General features: G+C 48.1%; 2 protein-coding genes across 3 annotated transcripts in view; both read right to left on the reverse strand.

Annotated features, from left to right (window-relative positions):
- BABAM1 (BRISC and BRCA1 A complex member 1) overlaps window positions 1-17,079 on the reverse strand; it is a 192,886-nt gene that overhangs the window by 137,665 nt on the left and 38,142 nt on the right. The gene's annotated exons all lie outside the window — the stretch shown is intronic.
- Window positions 14,717-17,079, reverse strand: part of USHBP1 (USH1 protein network component harmonin binding protein 1) — a 30,274-nt gene continuing 27,911 nt past the window's right edge. For both annotated transcript variants that reach the window (XM_081895488.1, XM_081895489.1), the window contains exons 14-15: window positions 16,059-16,193; window positions 14,717-14,938 (exon numbers count right to left, since the gene is read on the reverse strand). In XM_081895488.1, coding sequence (XP_081751614.1) covers window positions 14,770-14,938; window positions 16,059-16,193 — 304 coding nt within the window. In that variant the 3' untranslated portion in view covers window positions 14,717-14,769. The remainder of the gene's footprint in view (window positions 14,939-16,058; window positions 16,194-17,079) is intronic.

A 17,079-nucleotide genomic window follows, 5' to 3' on the forward strand; every position in this document is an offset into this window, starting at 1 on the left:
ACACCAGCTCTAAGGAAAACTGGTCCTAGTCGGCCACCTCATGCCTGCTACTTCCGGCATATCACAGAGAACGAAAGCTTAGCTGCAGAACGGAAACCAGGTCGTTTATTGATGTCCTGGTGTGGCTCAGATAAATTTTATCCGACTTCTCAAACCACTAAAAGGGAAATTGGCTGTGTTGAAGCACCTCATGTCTGCCAATTCAAGTTTAGGTAGATGAAGGATTGATTTGAAGGTTCTTTAAGTTGGTTAAAAAAAACACAACATGCAGAGAGGCACTCAGATTAGTGGCACCTTCAGAGGTTCTGAATCGGACTTTTAAGACGTAAGATAAAGTTGGCAGAGAATGGATGTTCTGCTTTGGGCCCAAGTGAAGAGTTCAGATCTGGAAGAGCAGATGGTAGCATGGGGAAATTGGGCAAAGTCTACGTTAGAGCAATGTGCATCAAAGTCTGGGTTGAGGCAAGTCAGCGGCTGAGGTGAGGCAAAAGTTTTCAGGCCCAGCGGTACCTTGGACAGCTCCAGCAGAGCAGAGCTCAGGTGTTGTTTCAGCACCAGCCAGTCTCCGACTGAACCTTAAATAGGAGTTGTAGCTCCGCCTTCTGGGGGAGGGGTCTCTATTTTAAGGGTCCCACCCCCTCCACAGGAAAGTGGCAACACGGGAATGGGGTATTTTCATTGGTGGCACCTCCCGCTTGCAGAATGCTCTCCCCAGGGAAGCTGGCCTGGTGCCATCGTTACATATCGGCGGGAGCCAGGCAAAAACATTTATTTGCAGCTGGGACTGTGGTTTTTAATCATCTGTCGCCTCCTTCAGTGGGCAGGATGTTTTCTTCCTGCTTTTAAAAAATAGGTGTGGAGGACTCCCTGGTCCTGAATGGGGTAACTGTGCCCCTGAAGGACCAGGTGCGCAGTCTGGGGGTCATTTTGGACTCACAGCTGTCCATGGAGCTGCAGGTCAGTTCTGTATCCAGGGCAGCTGTCTACCAGCACCATCTGGTACGCAGGCTGAGACCCTACCTGCCTGCTCCCTGTCTCACCAATATAGTGCATGCCCTGGTTATCTCCCACCTGGACTACTGCCATGTGCTCTCCGTGGGGCTACCTTTGAAGGTGACTCAGAAACAACAACTAATCCAGAATGCGGCAGCTAGACTGATGAGTGCAAGAAGCCGCCGTGACCATATAACACCGGTACTAAAGGATCTTCATTGGCTCCCAGTATGTTTCTGAGCACAATCCAACGTGTTGGTGCTGACCTTTAAAGACCTAAACAGCCTCAGCCCTGAGGTCCAGCTCTGAGGGTCGTCTGCTGGTTCCCTCACTGCGAGAAGTGAAGCTACAGGGAACCAGGCAGAGGGCCTTCTCAATGGTAGCACCCACCCTGTGGAACGCCCTCCTGTCAGATGTCAAGGAGATGAACAACTATACAACTTTCAGAAGACATCTCAAGGCAGCCCTGCATAGGGAAGTTTTTAATGGTTGATATGTTATTGTGTTTTTAATATTTCGTTGGGATCCACCCACACTGGATCTCTTATAATGGCAATGGCGCCCATCTGAGAGGTGCAGGAACTAAGCTCTGGCTGAAAAAAGTTCTTCTACTTTCAGCAGCCAGAAGCATCATAGCCAGACACTGGAGAGACCTGTCAGGAGTAAGCATGGACCAATGGGACCAAATAGTATGGGAAACAGCCCTACTAGAAAAATTAACCAATAAATTGAAACTGACGCAGGGACAAATAGAATCATAGAATCATAGCGTTGTTAGAGACCCCAAGGGCCATCGAGTCCAACCCCCTGCCAAGCAGGAAACACCATCAGAGCACTCCTGACATATGGCTGTCAAGCCTCTGCTTAAAGACCTCCAAAGAAGGAGACTCCACCACACTCCTTGGCAGCAAATTCCACTGTCCAACAGCTCTTACTGTCAGGAAGTTCTTCCTAATGTTGAGGTGGAATCTTCTTTCTTGTAGTTTGGATCCATTGCTCCATGTCCGCTTCTCTGGAGCAGCAGAAAACAACCTTTCTCCCTCCTCTATGTGACATCCTTTTATATATTTGAACATGGCTATCATATCCCCCCTTAACCTCCTCTTCTCCAGGCTAAACATGCCCAGCTCCCTTAGCCGTTCCTCATGAGGCATCGTTTCCAGGCCTTTGACCATTTTGGTTGCCCTCCTCTGGACACGTTCCAGTTTGTCAGTGTCCTTCTTGAACTGTGGTGCCCAGAACTGGACACAGTTCTCCAGGTGAGGTCTGACCAGAGCAGAATACAGTGGCACGATTACTTCCCTTGATCTAGATGCTATACTCCTATTGATGCAGCCCAGAATTGCATGGGCTTTTTTAGCTGCCACATCACACTGTTGGCTCATGTCAAGTTTGTGGTCAACCAAGACTCCTAGATCCTTTTCACATGTAAGAACAAGACACCTTCACCCCTGTATGGCTCCCCTTTATCACACACACAGTTCAACAAGACAATGACAAAAATCCACCAACAGCATACAAATCAATATGGCTAACCTGATCCAAAAGACCCTCCCGCCCTACTCACACGTGAAAACAAAGACCACCACAGCCAACCACAAAGGAACAGCCACACCCTAGGCCAGGGGTTCTCAACCTGTTGGTCCCCAGATGTTGTTGGACTACAACTCCCATCATCCCTGAGCTCTGGCCTTGCTAGCTAGGGGTGATGGGAGTTGTAGTTCAACAACATCTGGGGACTCACAGGTTGAGAGAGGCTGCCCTAGGCCAACCCCAACCTCTCTCACCACCAAAGGAACACAAGCGAACAGCAGAGAACCTGCACAAGCAATGCTGACACCAATCATGTACAGTGATACCTTGGGTTAATAACTTAATTTGTTCCGGAGGTCCGTACTTAACCTGAAACTGTTCTTAACCTGAAGCACCACTTTAGCTAATGGGGCCTCCTGCTGCTGCCGCACCGCGGAGCACGATTTCTGTTCTCATCCTGAAGCAAAGTTCTTAACCCGAGGTACTATTTCTGAGTTAGCGGAGTCTGTAACCTGAAGCACCTGTAACCGGAGGTACCACTGTAGTAAGTAAAATAGAAACATTGCCACCCGACCCCACCCATCTCCCCCCCCTTTCCCCCTTTTCTTCTTAATGTCTCAACAAATGAAACTGATTTGTAAAAATGTTACGGGGGGGGGGGGAATACGAGAAAGAGACATTGCACACACTTTTGTAAATCAACAAAATCTTAAATTTTAAAAAAGTTCTTGTTGTTGTGATTATAATTATCTCTTTTAATATGCATTATAAAACAATAAATCTCACCCACACACACACACACTGCCTCTCATCTGTCACATTCAGGGGACCCCACAGCACACTTCACACACACACCCCCGGCAGGGGAAAAAGTCATTTCTGTTGCAACACAGAGGATTCAGTCACTCTTGGCTTCCCAGGATGCAAGAATATTTCAGCTGCTTGGAGGAGTTTGGGAGGAGAGAAAGAGAGAGGCTCTCATTCCAGCACCAGTTCCAAAGTTTGAACCCGCCCCCCCTTGCCTCTTTCTCCATCGCGTGTGGCGACCTCTGCCCTCTCGCCTTGCCAGCGGAGTTACCATTTGACCTTCCTGGACTCTGGAACGCATGCTAGGAAGGGGGTGAGAGGCACACGATAAAGGGAGGGGGCACCCACCCACCGGGCTGGGCAGTTGTGGAGAAACATCTGTTCGGATGTTGCCAAGCAGGGGAAGTTGCTGGGGGAGGGTGGACACACCAGGCGCTAGGACGAGGAATGGCAAGTAGCCTGCACCCCTCTGCAGAACGAGGCCACCCAATGCCCAGGTTTCCTTTTGCAAAATGGGCTCGTCGGGGAGCAGAAAGACAGACTCAAAAGCCCCGTCTGCACCATCATGGCACTTTTGACATGCTTCCCCCAAGGAACCACGGGAACTGTAGTTTGTCCAGGGTGCTGAGAGTTCTTAGGAGACCCTTAAAGGTAAAGGTACCCCTGACCATTAGGTCCAGTTGTGGCCGACTCTGGGGTTGCAGCGCTCATCTTGCTTTACTGGCCAAGGGAACCGGCGTACAGCTTCCGGGTGATGTGGCCAGCAGGACTAAGCTGCTTCTGGCGAAGCAGAGCAGCGCACGGAAACACCGTTTACCTTCCTGCCGGAGTGGTACCTATTTATCTACTTGCACTTTGATGTGCTTTCGAACTGCTAGGTTGGCAGGAGCAGGGACCAAGCAACGGGAGCTCACCCCGTCACAGGGATTCGAACCTCCGACTTTCCGATCGGCAAGTCCTAGGCTCTGTGGTTTAACCCACAGCGCCACCTGCGTCCCTTAGGAGACCTTTAGGAGGGTTGTTAGTGCCCTCCAACAGCTACAGTTCCCAGAATGGTTTAATACCTGGATTTGAAAAAATACTGATTTGCAGAAGACAGAATGGTTGGCTTTTAATACTATATTTAGCTGCAGGACAGGGAACCGGAAATATTTTTCTCTTTTTCTCTCTCTTTCTCTCTCTCTCACTTTTTACGTTTCTTCCTTCCACCCCTATTCCTTTTCAGACTAAGTAGCTGTTTTATTTCAATGTGGTGTTATTATTAGAGACTCTCCCGGTGTCCCTATTTTCCAGGGGCAGTGCCAGATTCCCTGAAGCCATCCCGGTTTCTGATCTAATCCAGGAACATCCCTCTTTCCTTACGATGTCCCCATTTTCATCGGGAAAATGTTGGAGGGTCTGGAGTTATGCGACCCCCGAGCCAAGGAGATAAGTAACTATACAACCTTCAGAAGACATCTGAAGGCAGCCCTGGACAGGGAAGTTTTTTCACATTTCATGTTTCCTTATGTTTTTTTATCTGTTGGAAGCTGCCCAAAGTGGCTACGGCAAGTTTCCCCAAGGTCTATTCTTCAGCCTCAAAGGAAGGAAAATAAAAATAAGATCAGTAGAAGACAAAGTAAAGTTCTTGTATAAATACGAAGAAGACTTGCAGAAGGGACTTGGAAAAGAGCCAAGAGCATCGGACAGAAGATCACCAGGTTGATGGACTACATAGAATTGGCGGAAATGACTGGCAGAATCCGAGACCAGGGAGAAGAGACGGTGGAAGAAGACTGGAAAAAGTTTAAAGACTATTTATAGAAATATTGTAAAGTTAATGAGTGTCAGAAAAATGTTGGAATGAAGTTATATGGCTTTAGTAGAAATGTTATAAGGAATTAAGTACAAATAGATTACTAGAGTATTAAAGGGAAAATAAGGTTAAGATATGTTAAGATAATTATATGACAGAAAATAGAGGAATTGCTGAAACAATTAATAGAAGTGGAATACAAAAAGGGAGGTGTGAGGAGGTCACTGAAACAAGTGAATGAAAGATAAGATATTGAAATGGTATGATGTGTGTATGATGTGTTTTAAATTGTTTTTGTTTTGTTTTGTTTTGTTTATTGTGTTAGTGTTATGTGATGTTTTTATATTGTATTGTATTGTTTTTTTCTTGTTTTTTCTTTCCTTTTTTGTAGTGTTTAAAAGTAATAAATATTATTTAAAAAAAACAACTCAAAGTGGCTACGGCAACCCAGTCAGATAAGCAGGGTATAAATAAATAAAATATTATTAGTATTATTTTCATTGCACAAATGTTGGAGCCATTCCCAGTCCTACCAGAGAGAAATCCTCACTCTTCAAGGCGACCCATCAGTGTTTGTATTTGGGAGGGGGCACAATTAAAGGGCACCCCACACAAGGACATTTTGTGGGTTCCTCCACCCTTATTCAGAATAGGATTCCTCGCAAGAAAAGGAAAAATTTGACAGCTATGAAGAGCAGAAGCTGGGTGGGGGGGAACTGGTCGCCCTCCCCCTTTTCCACCGCAAACCCCTTTTCATCAGCGCCCCCCCTCCTCGCTCAAGCTTGACCTCCCCACACAAAGCTCTTGCCCCCAATTTGAATCAGAAAAGGGAGCTGGAGCAGAGAGCAGTGACCTTCAACCTGGGGGTCAAACCCTCCATCCCTCCTGTCAGGATGGGACAGGGAGGGGAGACCCAGGCCACGTTCCCCTGGGAAACCTACTGCGGAGAGGGGGGCGTTGTTTGGGGAGGGGGGAGAAGGGGCCTGGGGATTGGGGGAGGAAGGGCAATGGGGAAGTAAACCCCCCCCCAGCCTCCTTCCATCCCTCGCAAAAGCCAGGGTGTGGGGAATGGGGATGGATCTAGTTGGGGGGAGGGAATGCAACAAGCCCCCAAGGATTGGTGGCTGTCCTGTCTGAGCTGGGGAGTCCGCAGGGAGCCTGGCTTCTGCAGAGGGGGTGGAATGAGGGGTCGCTGGGGGGTGGGACAGACAGACAGATAGCCGGAGGGGCAGGGATCAATCGATGTGTGCCCATGTGGCCGATGTCTAGGGGAGGAAGGGAGACAAAGGAGCGCTGTGCAAATTAGAGGAGGGGCAGATATCTGGGGAATGGAGGGGGTTGGGAACACAGAGACCGGAGACCCCCAAAGAGATAGAGGAAGACATACAATAAGCATGGCTGTTGGATCAGGCCAATGACCCACCTAGTCACAGAATGGTAGAGTTGGAATAATTATTATAATAATAATAATTTGTTATTTATACCCCGCCCATCTGGCTGGGCTTCCCCAGCCACTCTGGGCAGCTTCCAACAAAGTATTAAAATACAGTAGTCTGTTAAACATTAAACACTTCCCTAAACAGGTCTTCTAAAATTCTGGTAGTTGTTTTTCTCTTTGACATCTGGTGGGAGGGGATTCCATAGGGCGGGCACCACTACCGAGAAGGCCCTCTGCCCGGTTCCCTGTAACTTGGCTTTAAAAAACAACAACCTTGGGCCAATCACTGCCTTTCAGCCTAACCTACCTCACAGGGTTGTTGTGGGGGCTAAAGAGGGTTGCCATACACCTGGAATTCCCCAGATATTGCCAGGATTCGACCGTCGGAAACAGTGTCCCGGCGGAAATCGCTGAAATGTCCCGGAAAATCCAGATGTATGGCAACCCATGTCGTAAGTGTTGATTTTGGCGAATTTCAATAAAAGTAGCTCAAAAAATTATATTTAGTTAGGATTTTGGGGGGGAGAGGAAGCTCAAATATGGCAACCCCGGGGCTAAATGACGAGGAACGAACCATGCACACCACCTGGAGTTCTTTGGAAAGGAAGGTATAAATGCAAGCGAACAAACAAGAGTCAGAGCTCAAGGAGTTCAGTTCAGTGTGGCAGGAAATCTCGGCCAGGAGCCAGCCGGCAGCAAATCGCACCATGCAAGTACGATCTGCACAGATGCAGAGCAGCTCATGCCCATGGATCAGTTGCTGAAGATGAAAGTCCCTGCCTCTCCACATCCGTCTAAGTTCCCTGCTTTCCAGGGGTTTCCCCCAAGCAATCAGAGACTACGCCTGTCTGCAGCCAACCTTTCATCCGCCCTTTTCATGCCTCTCCTGGTTCTGGGAGACCAGCGGGGAAGGGAGTTGGTTGCAGCAGAGAGAGATAAAACTTTGTTCGCATTAGCCAATGGCCATAGCAACAGTAAAATATTACAGTATACGCAGAAAAGGAAATTTGATATAAGAACACAATGAATCAGCAGTCAGTTAGTGGCCCTTATTCTGATTGCCCCTCCTATGAACCTAGCAACCTTTGCTGTTCTCTGCTCATTTTGATCTGATAGAAGAAAGGACATTGTGGCAGTGGCTGAGCGCCCTGGGATGGTGAGCACGAGTTGGGTGATTATCTCATTCCTCAGGTCTTTGTAGACAGGAGGACATGTGCCGTTGTTTCGGTGCTACCATCTCATAGAATCCTAGAGTTGGAAGAGACCACAAGGGCCATCGAGTCCAACCCCCTGCCAAGCAGGAAACACCATCAGAGCACTCCTGACAGATGGTTGTCAAGCCTCTGCTTAAAGACCTCCAAAGAAGGAGACTCCACCACACTCCTTGGCAGCAAATTCCACTGTCAAACAGCTCTTACTGTCAGGAAGTTCTTCCTAATGTTTAGGTGGAATCTTCTTTCTTGTAGTTTGGATCCATTGCTCCGTGTCCGCTTCTCTGGAGCAGCAGAAAACAACCTTTCTCTCTCCTCTCTGTGACATCCTTTTATATATTTGAACATGGCTATCATATCACCCCTTAACCTCCTCTCCACAGGAGCAAAGACGTTTCTCAGGTGGGATCTTTTGGAATCGACCCTCAAGTACCGCAGACGGCAAAACACTCAGTCTTGCAAGTGTAAAAGCACGTCTGTATTTGGGGATAATAAGTTTGTGCAGATATGGGGCCAGAGAATCAAAATGGAGAGGTGGAAAATGAACATACCAAGGGCAGAATTTCCTTATAGTGGCCAGGTTGATCTGATGCTCAATATCTTTTAGACGTTGACCAAGCACTTTTATGGGAGCCAGGCACTTTTATGGGAGTCTTGAAGTACTAGGGATAGTAAACCGAGGGGGATTTGAGTTTAGGCGGAGCCAGAAGTTAAGAGTTCTTTGCCAAGTCCGTACTTCTGCTGATGGGAGACTCCAGTCTCAATTATGCGTTTGGGACGCATGGCGGTACAGAAAAAATCCTGGCTGCAACAGGATGGGGAGACATCTGTGACTTTTTACCAGCCAGACTTCCTCTCTGCCTCCTGGCCTCCCTCCTCTCCTGCTTCAGCTTTTGCCTCCGATTCTGGACTGCTCTCTGCCATAGACTCTCCCTGCTCACTAAACCCCGTTGCCCCCTCAGCTTCCACCACATCCTCTTCTCAGTCTTCTCCCTCTCCCTACTCATTGTCTCCCCACTTCCTGTCCCCGGGCTCTGAACCTTCTCCCCTTGGGGATTCCCCGGCTGGTTCCTCCCACCATTCCAATCACCCAGCGGTTCCCTCTCCCAGCCTCGGTCTTCCGACCTGCAGTATGGGTATAATGGGGCTGACGTGCCTTGTTGTTGCAGGATTGCAGCGCTGCACATAACTGCTTGGAACACTTTAAGTGCTTTTAAGTTGCAGGTGTAAGTCGCTGAAACCGGTTTAATCTGCAAGGGTATAATCCAGGCAGCTGTTCCCAATACAGTCCCTCCAGCTGAGTTTTTCCTGAGCCAAGAGGGAGAACCAGTGCTCCTTGCGGCTCTCGGGCAATGGCAAAGTTAAGCCTTGCTGGCATTTTTGCACCTTCCCTCAGAAACGAAATCTAACCCACTCCCGCTCTTGCCACAAGCCCTGCTCTCTGTAGACTATCAAGGGGGGTTCACCACACAATCATGTCACACACACACACACACACACACAAACACACACACACACACGCTTCCCTGCCCACATTTCCATCTGAAAGCCACGCCATCCTCGAATCAGCTGCCCTTTGACACTTGGGCCCTGGCTGGCGACAACGAAAAGCTTCAAAGAATGTTTGCAGGAAGGAAAATTAATAGCTTTTCGTCCTGTCCCCCCTTCTCTCCTCGAAGATGGATTTCTCTAGCCCCCCCTAGCCAAACAGAGGGAGTGTCAAGAAAACATGACCGGCAGCCAGATTCCATCCTAACATGCAGGGATGATAGTCTGGGTGCAATTTCCCCCTGTATGCACTGTTCATCCATGTGTAATTCCATTCCCCAACTCTGTCCTCCTCATGCATTCCTTTCCCAAAAGCCGCCTAACCATTCTACCTTCCCAGGCGATGCAAAAGTTTACAACTGCCCTGGGAATTCGGAAAAGGCCAACAAATTTTCGGTTTTCTTTGTTTGGTTTTGATTAATAAATAAATGAGGGTTTGCAAATGCAAGAAAAAAGGAGGAGAGGGTATTTCACAGCCTACAGAAACGTCCCGGAGAGACACAGAGTTTTGCCAACGCCATCGTGCAACGCCTTGCAAAATTCATAGATAAAACAACGCAAAGATGAAGCATTTATGAGGCTCGACAGCCAAGAATTTCTCATCAAGCTTTTCCTAACATCAGCAGCCAGGGGAAAGAGTGTTGAATTTTACATTTCCTTAAGGAAGCGGTTAATTTTATTTTATAAACGATACTTTTATTATTGCTGATCATTATTGATTATTTGTCGTCGTTTAAAATAATCACCTGCCCTTCACCCAGAGTTCCCTTTAGAAAACGTGGCATTAATATTAAAGCAGAATCTTAGAAACAGTTTTGCAATTGCAAAACTTAGAAGCTGCACCTCAAGGGTGGAAAGGCAAAGCAAGGGGAGCTGCGTCATCAAATAATAATAATAATAATAATAATAATAATAATAATAATACACTGTCCATCTAACAGGGTTTCCCCAGCCACTCTGGGCATATATAAATAAAATAATTTATAATTATTTATATATAAATAAAATAAAACACTAAACTTTAAAAAACGTCCCTACTATACAGGGCTGTCTTCAAATGTCTTCTAAAGGTTGACTAGTTACTCATATCCTTGGCTCAGCGATCGCATAACTCCAGACCAGGCATATCCAAACTCAGCCCTCCAGATATTTTGGGACTACAATTCCCATCATCCCTGACCGCTGGTACTGTTAGCTAGGGATGATGGGAGTTGTAGTCCCAAAACATCTGGAGGGCCGAGTTTGGGGGTGCCTGCTCCAGACCCTCCAACATTTCTCTGATGAAAATAGGGACATCCTAGGGGAAAGCAGGACATTCCGGGATCAAATTCCGGGATGCTGGTGATGCTGTGGTCTAAACCACAAAGCCTAGGACTTGCCGATCAGAAGGTTGGCAGTTTGAATCCCCGCAACGGGGTGAGCTCCCATTGCTCGGTCCCTGCTCCTGCCAACCTAGCAGTTCGAAAGCAATTATTTATAAATAATTGGCCATCACTAAATTGGATTAGAATTTGATGATAAGAGAGATTAAGAGAAACAAAATTTGTAGGAGAACTATTATATTGTATTTAAATAAGTGGTTATAAAATTGCAAATAAGATGATAATTTGCTTGATAAAAATTCATTAATGATGTAAGTGGGAGCGGGAGACGTGAGGAAGTCTAAAGATGTTACGAAATTTTGTAAAAACAAAGCAATGCTGTTTATTATTTCTGTATTTCTTTTATTAAAAATTCCAATAAATATTTATAAAAGAAAAAATAGCAGTTCGAAAGCACATCAAACTGCAAGTAGATAAATAGGTACCACTCCGGTGGGAAAGTAAACGGCGTTTCCGTGCGCTGCTCTGGTTCGCCAGAAGCAGCTTAGTCATGCTGGCCACATGACCCGGAAGCTGTACGCCGGCTCCCTCGGCCAATAAAGCGAGATGAGCGCCGCAACCCCAGAGTCGGTCACAACTGGACCTAACAGTCAGGGGTAAAAGGTAAAGGGACCCCTGACCATTAGGTCCAGTCGTGGCCGACTCTGGGGTTGCGGCGCTCATCTCGCTTTATTGGCCGAGGGAGCCGGCGTACAGCTTCCGGGTCATGTGGCCAGCAGGACTAAGCCGCTTCTGGCGAACCAGAGCAGCGCACAGAAACGCCGTTTACCTTCCGCCGGAGTGGTACCTATTTATCTACTTGCACTTTGACGTGCTTTCAAACTGCTAGGTTGGCAGGAGAATAGTCAGGGGTACCTTTACATTTTAAGGGAAAGCAAGACATTCCAGGATCAAACAGAAACCGGGATGGCTTTTATAAATCCGGGGCTGTCCCTAGAAAATAGGGACACTGGAACACCCTAAATTAGATTGCAATAAAGAAGAAGTATATTTTATTCTTATTATTACATTTCTGAAAGCCCCCGAGCGATCAAGGGCTTCAAGGAGGGAGAGTAGAGTCCGCCTGTCCTGACATCTGCGTTACGCTGCCGCACCCAGGGGAGACGGACAGAGACATATCGACTCGCTTAATAAGGCAGGGGGTGGGCAGACAGGGCTCAGGCCGCCTGTGAGGCTTAAAGTAGAAGCAGAGAATTGTGGAGTTGGAAGGGACCCCTGAAGGTCATTTAGCTCAACCCGCACAATGCAGGAATGACCCACAGGACTGGAGGGGGGCGAAAAAGGAGCGTCAGAGGGAGAAAGCCTTTTGCAGTCGAAAAGAGGGGAAGGGCATTTCTGAAATGATGCTCTCGAAATCATCCTCTGTGCCATTCGTTCCCCCACCCCTTCCACATGACAGCCCTTGAGATATTTAAAGATGGTTCTCCTATCTCCTCTCAGTCTCCTCTTTTCCAGGTGGTGCTGTGGGTTAAACCACTGAGCCTAGGACTTGCCTATCAGAAGGTCGGCGGTTCGAATCCCCGCAACAGGGTGAGCTCCCATTGCTAGGTCCCTGCTCCTGCCCACCTAGCAGTTCAAAAGCACGTCAAAGTGCAAGTAGATCAATAGGTACCGCTCTGGCGGGAAGGAAAACGGCGTTTCCGTGCACTGCTCTGGTTCTCCAGAAGCGGCTTAGTCATGCTGGCCACATGACCCGGAAGCTCCCTCAGCCAATAAAGCGAGAAGAGCACCGCAACCCCAGAGTTGGCCACGACTGGACCTAATGGTCAGGGGTCCCTTTACCTTTACCTTTACCTTTACCCGTGGGAGAAAGGGGGCACAGGTGGCGCTGTGGGTTAAATCACAGAGCCTAGGGCTTGCCGATCAGAAGGTCGGTGGTTCAAATCCCTGCGACGGGATGAGCTCCCGTTGCTCGGTCCCTGCTCCTGCCCACCTAGCAGTTCGAAAGCATCTCAAAGTGCAAGTAGATAAATAGGTACCGCTCTGGCAGGAAGGTAAACGGTGTTTCCGTGCGCTGCTCTGGTTCCCCAGAAGCGGCTCAGTCCTGCTGGCCACATGACCCGGAAGCTGTACGCCGGCTCCCTTGGCCAGTAAAGCGAGATGAGCGCCGCAACCCCAGAGTCGGCCATGACTGGACCTAATGGTCAAGGGTCCCTTTACCTTTACCTCTTATCTCCTCTGTCTCCTCTTTTCCAGGCTAAACATACCCAGCTTCCTTCAACCGTTCCTCATCTGGCTTGCCTTCCAGACCTCCAAAATGTGAATCGGGAATGTTTTGAGAATGCAAAATATCCCTTTCGGCTGAAAGGAAGTTCCTATCGTGAGATCTTAAACACGCTTTCCCAAGACCTCTATCCTGCTCCAACTCCCCCCTCCCACAACCCCCCTACCCCTTCACTCTCGCCCTGACCTCCAAATTTGGGGATGGGGGGGGGAGAGCTTGACCTCTGCTATCAGATTCCCTATATTTGGGTGTGTGCGTGGAATTTTAATTAGCATAAGATAAATCAGCCCAGAAGGGGGGAATCGAGTCTAGCAGCGTGGGCGGAGGGGACAGAAAGGCAGACTGGGTTTTTTTGGGGGGGTCAGTATGGCCACGACCCCTGGATTTGGTACCCAGCCAGGAGTCTGGTTTCGAAAACTTCTCCTTTGTGGGGGTCACTGACTCCGTTGTCTAGCGAATATTTATCAAACCCCTGCCTCTCACCTTTGATCTTGCTGACAGCGGCGAACATTTTTTTCCAAAAAAGAGGGTTGTTTTGGGGGGGGAGAAGGGGGGTGTCCGAGAATTCAGATGATAAGGGTCAGGAGCTATGAAGGGAGGCTAAGGGTCAGCTCCTAGGAAGCAAGAAGAAAGAAAATCAAACCAAGGGTTTGATTGATTTATATATTGTTTTTCATTATTTTCTCTTGACTTCAGTGTTTTATTTGCATCGGGTCTCATCCAGCAAAGCTTGACTCGCGGTAGAAAAATGGACCTAAGGCAGTCGTTTGTCATGGATGCTTTTGTTGAGATTCCTGCGTGGCAGGGGGTTGGAATAGATGGCCCCTGGAGGGCCCTTGCAACTACACAATTTCTATGATTCTAGAATTCTAGCGCCTACTCTAAGTAGGACTTAGGCCTGCAATTGTGTGTGTGTGTGTGTGTGTTTTAAGCCTGTTTTTTCTCAGTATGGTTGCCAGAGAATTAAATTAACAGTGGCAGAAGGTGGGGGGGGCACCAACAATGCAATGTTTTGTGTGATGTTAAAAAAAAAAAAAATAGTGTTGGAAGGGACCCAACGGTCATCTAGCCCAACCCGCTGAAATGCAGGAATCTTTCGCCCAACATGGGTCTCGAACCCACAACCCTGCGATTAAAAATCTCACGCTCTTCCAACCGGTATTTCTGTATTCACCAACGTTTGTGCGGTTTTATTTCTGTGTCTTCGCTTGCCGACTCTTGGATATCGCTACGGGATTCACACGTTCAGTAAACCTGAATCTCTATGTCGTCGCCAGCAACCTCAATCTTTGGTTCTTGGTTAACTACTGGATTGCGTAGAAGGTTGTCCACACTCTGAATCCACCTATTGAAATTGGAGGACGGGATTCATTCAAGGCCCATTCATTAAAATGCTAAAAAACCCATTGACTTCAGTAGGTCTACGTGGAGTATGACTCTTGTGCAAAGGCGCCCCCTGGTGGATGTCAGCAGTCTGGCCTCTTCCTCCTCCTCTCTTTATTATTATTATTATTTATTGAATTTATATACTTTTATACCCGGAGGTCTCGAGGCGGTTCAGAGAACAAAATCAAAACGTAAAACCACAAAATATATAATCAAAATAAAAACAACAACCTAATAAAATCCCCCTGCCTGTGAAGTTTATACAGTGGTACCTCTGGTTGCAAATGGGATCCGTTCCGGAGGCCCGTTCACAACATGAAAATTATTTTATTTAATAATTTTTATTGGAATTTTATTTACAACATAATATAATGGAAATAGGGACGTGTTTAGATGCCCTTTCCCCCTCCTCTCCCGACAGGACAGGACGCCTCCTGCCCTCCCTTCTTGTGCTAAGTGGAGACTGGGCTGCCCACTCTGCCCTCCAACCTGCGGAGGGTTCGCACCAGCGACTGCAACTGCCCAGCTTGGCGTTGACCCATCAGACTGATCTGCGTCTCCAGTTGGTGCAACTGGGCTTCCTGCTTCTTGCGGCTGTTCTGGTAGGCGAGGACGAGGGTGCTGGAGGGAAGGGGAAACAGAGAAAACGGTGGAGCTAGATAGGATGACGTTTAATAATAATAATAATAATAATAATAATAATAATAATAATAATAATAATTTATTATTTGTACCCCACCCATCTGGCTGGGCCTCCCCAGCCACTCTGGGCGGCTTCCAACAAAGATTAAAAATACCGTATTTTTTGCTCTATAAGACTCACTTTTCCCCTCCTAAAAAGTAAGGGGGAATGTGTGTGCGTCTTATGGAGCGAATGCAGGCTGCGCAGCTATCCCAGAAGGCAGAACAGCAAGAGGGATTGCTGCTTTCACTGCGCAGCTGTTCTGGCTTCTGAGATTCAGAATATTTTTGACCTTGTTTTCCTCCTCCAAAAACTAGGTGCGTCTTGTGGTCTGGTGCGTCTTATAGAGCGAAAAATACGGTACATTGAAATGTCACACATTAGTAACTTCCCTGAATACGGCTGCCTTCAGATGTCTTCTACATGTCAGGTAGTTGTTCTTCTCTTTGACATCTGGTGGGAGGGTGTTCCACAGGGCGGGCGCCACCACCGAGAAGGCCCTCTGCCTGGTTCCCTGTAACCTCACTTCTCGCAGTGAGGGACCCGCCAGAAGGCCCTCGGCACTGGACCTCAGTGTTTAGCTCAGCATGGTCCGCCCTGGCCGGCAGCATGAGCTCTCTGCGGTTTCAGGGAGGGAGTCTTTCTCCCCACCCCCACCTGGGACCTTCTGAAAGCAAAGCAGGTGTCCCACAGCTAAGCTGCAGCCTTTACCAGGAAAAAAAGCAAGCAAGTTTCTAGTCTAGTCTAGAGGAAGCTGCCTTCTCCTGAGTCGGACTCTTTGAGTCTCCAGTTTTGCCAACACTGGCTGGCAGCAGCTCCCCTGGGTTTTGGGCAGGGCAACATCCCCGCCAATGATTGACCTTCTGCATTCAAAGCAGGTCTTTCTCTTTCAGACAAAACAAGATTCCAGTCCTCAGTGGTTCTGAATAGAGGGCTGGTTACCTTTTGTGGGGATTTCAGAGCAGCCGCTGGCTAGCTCGGACCAGATAAGGGGGTGCCAGGGGTCTCTTGGGGTCCAGAGGCCTTTTTGGGGAGAGGGGACCCCCCCTCCAAACTTACCTGTGTGCTTTGAAAAAGTCCCTCGTGAACTCCATCTGCTGCGCCTCTTGAACTCTGCTGTCCTGGCTTCTCTCTTCCAGCTCAGCCAAAAGGGAGCTGATCCGGTCTTTGAGCTCCTCAATCCTGCAGTTTACACTAGAGGAGAACATGGAGGGAGTTTTGGACCTGCTGCTGTCTGCAACCGGAGCAGGCCAGCGGGAGATTGATGCCCGTAATAGCAGGAGAATCTGGGGTTGTAAACCCACTATGCCTGGCTCAGAGTAGACCCACAGGTTTCAGTGGGTTGGCACTCAGCTGGAGGGGGAGTTATTGGTTTGCTTCGTTCTCACTTTCTTTATGTATTTGGTGTTTCTGTCTCTTATTGCTATGCTGCAAACTGCCCTGATATCTAGAGCAGAACGCTAATTTAATTAATAATAATACTATTATTATCGATGCTTTAGCTGAGATCCCTGCATTGCAGCAGATTAGACCCTTGGGGTCCCTTCCAACTCGGTGATTCAATGGTTCTAATAATAACTGGGATAGCTCAGTTAGCAGAGTGTGAGCCTCTTAATTTCAGGGTTGTGGGTTCGAGTTTCACATTGGGAAAATGATTCTTGCTTTGCAGGGGGTTGGTCTAGATGACCCTCATGGTCCCTTCCAATTTTACAATTCTATTGATGATGATGATGATGATGATGATGGACAGTGAGGCTGGGCAATTTGGGCAGAGGGGCTCCTGCCCCCCCCCCAATTTCCACCGAGACAGCTGCGGTTCCCCCACAGAGGACTAGGCACCTTTTTGCCTACAATACATTTATTATTATATATTTATTCACGCATTATCACAGTCCTCTTTGAACACAGTTTCCTCTTGATCTCTCATTCTACTGGTTAGACTCGCTGATTTCCCAGCCTATAAGATTCGGCCACCAGTAAGGTAAAGGCACCCGTGACCATTAGGTCCATTCATGGCCGACTCTGGGGTTGCCGCGCTCATCTCACTTTACTGGCCGAGGGAGCCGGCGTATAGCTTCCG

This window comes from Podarcis melisellensis (genome assembly GCF_964234715.1).
Source record: "Podarcis melisellensis genome assembly, chromosome: 18".
In the NCBI taxonomy this organism is placed as follows: domain Eukaryota; kingdom Metazoa; phylum Chordata; class Lepidosauria; order Squamata; family Lacertidae; genus Podarcis; species Podarcis melisellensis.